Genomic DNA, 6,336 nt, shown 5'->3' on the forward strand with positions numbered 1-6,336 from the left:
AGACAACCAAAGAAAATAAGAGGTACAATGTGTGTTTACCAAAGAGCTGACATTTTGATGGCACCCTCTTAACTAGTTCTCTTTTGTATAAGGAGTACAGCTTTAAATGTAAGAAAAAGCTGGGTGTGGTGGTGCATGCCTGTAATCCCAGCACTTGGGAGGCTGAGGCAGGAGGATCACTGAGAGTTCAAGACCAGCCGGGGCTACAAAGTGAGCTGAAGGCCAGTCTGAACTGCATAGCGAGACCTTGTTTCAAAAAAAAAAAAAAAAAAAAAAAAAAACAAACAAACAAACTAAGAAAAGTTACATTAGAAAGTAAGAGCTTCAGAACCAAATTTTAGGGCCAGGGCTTTATCTCAGTGGTGCAGTGCTTCCCAGGCAAGCATGAGATCCTGATTTCAATTTCTCATACCGCCCCCTAAAAAGAACCATATTTTATAAAGCCAGTTTAATGCAGTGAGGGAGAAATGAGAGAAAAATAGAACATATCTATGGATTGCTTATTTAAGTCCACATTGGAGTGTTTTTGGTCCCTTCTAGGATTTCCTGGAGCCCTGTAGACTGTTATTCACTGTTCACATATGCATATATAAAAATATACCATCTATAAATAGCCATCTGCCTTTTCAGTGAAATTAAAGATGGGAGCATTAGATTTTCCCAGTATAATCACAGCACTCAAACCTACAGCTGTTACACTACTATAATCCTACCCAGAGAATTTGTAACAGCACTATTTTATGTCAAGTACACTAAACATTTTTAATTGTAAGATGTTAACAGGACAAATAGTTTTCCTTGCCAAGTTTTCTCACATACCTATTTAGAAACATACCTATTTAGAATTGTTGTGTAGTTTTGTTTTATAAACTGCAAAAGATTTTCACAAGTGTTTCTGCTCCTTATCTAGGGATTAACACCAAACTCCTGCCAATGTTTTTCTTGAACTCTATACGTGCCCTTTCACAAACTCTCCTTCACATATTTTCTGCTAAAATATGCCTCCTGAAGAAAAATCCCCAGCTTCTGAGTCTTAGGTGAGAATGCATTGCATAAGAAGGCCTCTCAGTGTGAAAGGAATTAAAGTGAACACTTTTATCTTTGCTTACCAAAAAAGCAGGTAGCAATCTATTCAGAGGCGGCTTTGTTCCCCCACTAAAGACCAACATTCTCAATCTTGGAGAGCTGGGAAAGACCAGGCAGTGCTGAGGAGCAGGATGTTCTGGGGAGCAGCCACACAGCTCTACCCCGGAAGGGTCTAAGTGCCTTCAGCAGTTAATTTGCAGGGGGGAAAAAAACCCCACTGGGAGCCATCCGCCTACTCTAAAAGCAAACATTCCTAACAGGCGGTATTAGCAGGGTGTTGAGAGAGACATGCTTTAACCCAAAGGGTGTTACTTTATGAGCAAAAACTGGATAAACCTTGAGAGACTCAGTCTGTTTCATTCCTTGATGCCCAGATCTTCACAGGTCAGGATGATCTCACACTCATTGTGATGTTCAAAACCCAGGAGGCTCGTAAAGAAAACTGCTCCGCATGGAGTAGGCATCCTCCTCGCAGAGAACTGTCACTTGTTTTCACTCCTTCCATTCTGTAACACACCAGCCATGCGTGGGAGCCTGTTAATTAAAATAAAAACAAAACTGTGTCTGTTGTGCTTTAGAGCTACAGAAACTTTCAGCCAAGCGGGACAGGAGAAATAACAGCACCCAGTCTGCTGCAGGAGAATGAATTGGGCGATTTATAAAAAGCCAGGAAATTGGCACCCGAGCTAAAAAGAAGCAAGGGGAAAGAAAAAAAATCCTAGTGAGGCTCAGAACTGGGAATGTAAGAATACCTTGACCAGTTGCCTGAAGCACTGTTTGATATCAAAATGCCGGGAGAGCCAGGGTTTCCTGGCTCTGCTTCATGGCGAAGGTACTCTCTCCCGCACGAGCACGGCAGTCTGGCGGCTCAAGGCCGTCCTTAGGTCGGGCCTGCAGTCCCTTCTGCCACAGCTGCTGAGTCACAGTCCACCTGGAGGGCAGCATGGGGCCTCTGCCCTCATCTGGACACATCTACTGACTGCCTACTACCAAAACCCAAAGCATTTAAATATTAACAATTTAGTCAAACTGCCTATGAATACAAAAATCTCAATTTATTTAAAAAAAAAAAAACTCATTGAATTCTTCTCAAGGTAAAGTCACCAGAAAAGAGGAAAATACCAAGCATATCTTCTGGTCCTCTTTCAAATACAGACTTCAGCTCCCACAGGCAGTAAACACACAGCTCAGACATCACCTAACAGGAAAAGTGCTCTGTACCTCAGCAGTTATTTAAAGTGGGGTGAGGCTTGGGGTGTCAGTGGCATGGAAAGTGCAGAAGCAGTGACAACAGAAAAAAATATAAAGGATGGTCAAGACAGTGACTACTCTCTGCATTTTAAGTCAGGGGGAAGATAGAGACCTCAGTAACATACACCAGCCTGTTACGGAGGACACGCCCAACAGTGTATCTCCATAGTTTTTTCCACAGCAAGGTTCTGTTTCGGTTTCAATGAACATTCACTTTGTATTTTTTAAAAAATTTATTCGTGATCTGTACATGTGATAAAGTGGGGGCTTCATTGTAGACTTTTAAAGCAAAACAAAACAAAAACCCAAAGTAAAAATGTATAAATACAATATATATTTTCTTACAAAAACGGGAGATTTACAAAATATACATACTGTACTTGTCTCTATTTTACAAATTTCACATGCACTTAAGATATAACAACACGAAAGATGCAAAAACCTGTGTAGTGGCAGTTAAAAAAAATCTGACAGGTGAGACAGTTTTGAAGGTTTAAGAAACACAAAATCAATATTAACTTTAATGTAAAAGCAGCTCAACTCAACTGAACACTACATATATAAGATAACTTGTACTCCTGACAGTACCCTCAGATTGGCATTTAAACACTGAGAAACAAGACAGTGTTGCAAGACTGAGGGTAGTGTCAAAGGTGGAGTAAAGGTTAGTGCCCATGATCCTCTGCTCAGCTTTACATCATTATGGAAAAGAACTAGAGTTGTTACAGAAAAAAAGTACATGATTTAAGATTAATACATTTAAGTCTTCCAGCACATTTCAAAGAACTCCAAAATCACTTTGAAGTTTACCTTCTTTTAATGACTTTCGTTAAAAATAGGGCCCATGGTTCAAACTTTTCTCTTCATTCACTATCATTTCTGCAGTCCACCTCCCCACTCAACCAAAGATGGGATCAGGATAATGTTTTATAAACAGATTTATGAAACCCAAAAAAGTGTGCAAAATGGTTAACTTTCTTTTATCATAATGCTTACGGCATTATGCTTTTCCTTTTATCCCGAAGAATCTAAATTGGAAAATCTAAACGTAGGCTTACAGAAAGGGAAAAAAAATAAGGGAGAGATTTCACTAAACATGGTAACAGGGCATGTTGGATAGTATGTTCCGAATTAAATGTATTTAAAACAACAACAAAACCCTTTGCATTTCCTTTATCCAAGTCAGAACCTCTGGCTGAATGAGGTATGGAAACACACTGTCCTTCACTTTTCCTTAAAAAGCAATGTTTACTTCAACCAAATTAAAAACCAAAGGGAAACCTCTGATTTGTGCTGCTTTGCCTGTAAAAGTTGCCGTCTTCACAGTTATGCCTTTCCACAGGGAGACACTTTTGTTTCCTCTTTTGTCTCTTACAACAAAGACAAGGGGGAAAACGCATTCCTGTTTTGAAAAGCAACAAGTCATCGCTTCTTTTCAGGGTATTAAACCAAATAAAACACTCTTTTCTCTGTCTCCTGCCTTCCCCAGAAAATACCTACTACTCATCTCCTTGCCCTCATCTTCAAATGTTATTGTCACGTCTGTTCATCCTCACATTAGGATTCTAGCGGGCAGCCCTCCCAGGACTTCCAAATGCTTATTTTCCAAGACTTGAAAGGAGTAGGGGAGGAAAAACAGCCGGGAGGGGGTAGGGGAGGAGAGACTGTAATGTCTGACCCTGGAAATTAACCCATCTGGGCTCCAGTTTGGCCCCAGTGAAAAGAGATTATGGTTTGACCAGCGCTTGACAAGGCCGCCGCAGGGGGTCCTCCCGCTTCCCAGCAAAGCCTCTCTGCAGACCCCGCCGAGCCTTGCCTCTCTCCGGCTCACAGCAGCAAGGGCAGCCACTTGCCTGCAGCTGGGCGATGTCACCGCCCAGCTCAGCCCCGGGCCGGACTCAGCGATCCCTGCTGGCCACAATCTTCTCAGCAGGCCAAGCCGGCCAGTACCGCCCACGATGAACACCACGCTATCTTCATCCCCGTCGTCGCTGCAGTCCTCCCCGTAAGCCTCCGCCAGAAGTCCCCGGCCTTTCCCACACGGGCCTCCTCTCCAAACCACTCCCTGCCCCAAGTCTTTTCCAAAGAACTGCTCCCTTCCCGCGCGCTGGTCAGTGGAGGGCCTAGAGTTGGGAAACAAGGCCCCAGCCAGCAGTTCCTTCCCTCCTGGGCCTCCCCCTGCCAGGGAAGGGTTTGGGAAGGTGGGGGACGCGCCGGGGCTCATACTGCAGTCTCCCCCTTGCTGCTGTGGCTGAGTCTTTGGTAGAAGCGGCGCCACGACTGCAGGGTCTTGCCGGACCAGATCCAGAAGCCGGTGGTGATGCCCACGATCATGGTCATCAGGTACTTGATCATGAAGACCGTGAAGTCGGGGCTCATGGGCGGGAAGTGGCCGGGCGGGCAGGGCACGGCGTAGCTCTTGCACGTCTGCAGCAGCCAGGTGCGCTCCCAGTGCTCGCGGAAGGCCTGCTCGTAGAAGTAGCAGGCCAGCACGATGGTGGCCGGCACCGTGTAGAGCACGCTGAACACGCCAATGCGCACCATGAGCTTCTCTAGCTTCTCGGTCTTGGTGCCGTCGTGCTTCATGATGGTGCGGATGCGGAAGAGCGACACAAAGCCAGCCAGCAGGAAGGACGTGCCGATGAACAGGTACACGAAGAGCGGCGCCAGCACGAAGCCGCGCAGCGCGTCCACGCTAGACAGGCCCACGTAGCACACCCCGCTGAGCAGGTCCCCGTCCACCTGGCCCATGGCCAGGATGGTGATGGTCTTGACGGCGGGCACGGCCCACGCGGCCAGGTGGAAGTACTGCGAGTTGGCCTCGATGGCCTCGTGGCCCCACTTCATGCCCGCGGCCAGGAACCAGGTGAGCGACAGGATGACCCACCAGATGGAGCTGGCCATGCCGAAGAAGTAGAGCACCATGAAGAGGATGGTGCAGCCCTCCTTCTTGGTGCCCTGCGCCACCGTGCGGTAGCCGTCGTCCGAGAAGCGCTCCACACACACGGCGCGGTCCTCCAGCAGGAAGCCCGCCACGTGCGCCACCGCCACCATGAAGTAGCAGCCCGACAGGAAGATGATGGGCCGCTCCGGGTAGCTGAAGCGCCGCATGTCCACGAGGTACGTGAGCACGGTGAAGAGCGTGGAGGCGCAGCACAGCACGGACCACACGCCCACCCAGAGGCGGGCGAAGCGCCTCTCCTCCTCCTTGAAGTACATGAGGCCGTTGGCGCGGCCCGGCTCGCACGGGGCGCCGCAGTCGCGCTCGCCCAGGAAGCGGTAGCCCAGGTAGGGGGGCACCTTGAGCTGGCGCGGGCACGTGAAGGGGAAGGCTGAGCGGCCCCTGCCGTCCGCGGCCCCGGGCGGCAGCGCGGTGAAGGGCAGGTCGGGCAGGTAGGGCGCGGTGGGGTAGGCGGTGGGGCCGCCGCCCGGGCCCCCGGAGCCGTCGGACGTGTTCTGGCCCACGCAGATCTCGCCGGCGCCGTGCACCGGGAAGTTCTCGCAGCGCAGCCGCTCCGGCCACTGGAAGCCGAACTTGTTCATGAGCGCCTCGCAGCCCTGGCGGGCCCGCTCGCACAGGGAGCGGCACGGCGGGATGGCCTGGTCCAGCACGGTGCACACGGGCGCGTACATGGAGCACAGGAAGAAGCGCAGCTCGGGCGAGCACTGCACCTTCACCAGAGGGTAGAACTGGTGCACCTCGAGGCCCGCGTCCTCCTGGTTCGTGTGGCCTAGCAGGTTGGGCAGGATGGTCTGGTTGTAGGCGATGTCCGTGCACAGCGGGATGGAGATGGGCTGGCAGAAGCCGTGGTCCGGCACCGAGATGCCCTTCTCGCCGTGGTAGGGCTGCGCCCCGGTGCCCGCGGGCAGCGAGCCCAGCAGCGCCAGCACCAGGGCGCACAGGCCGCCGGGGCCCCGCATCGCCGGCCGCGGGTGCAGCGGCGCTCTCAGTCGGAGGAGCGAGAGAAGGCGCCCTGCAGAGGCTCGGGTTTGGGGAGG

General features: G+C 50.2%; 1 protein-coding gene across 1 annotated transcript; it reads right to left on the minus strand.

The window, feature by feature from the left end:
* Positions 1-2,555: 2,555 nt before the first annotated feature.
* Fzd7 (frizzled class receptor 7) lies at positions 2,556-6,336 on the minus strand (the record flags this gene model as incomplete). The annotated part of the gene is given in 1 exon segment (XM_013520752.1): positions 2,556-6,336. A coding segment is annotated over 1 exon segment (1,701 nt). The 3' UTR covers positions 2,556-4,557.

This window comes from Chinchilla lanigera, unplaced genomic scaffold, assembly GCF_000276665.1.
Source record: "Chinchilla lanigera isolate Chin_1 unplaced genomic scaffold, ChiLan1.0 scaffold00056, whole genome shotgun sequence".
In the NCBI taxonomy this organism is placed as follows: Eukaryota; Metazoa; Chordata; class Mammalia; order Rodentia; family Chinchillidae; genus Chinchilla; species Chinchilla lanigera.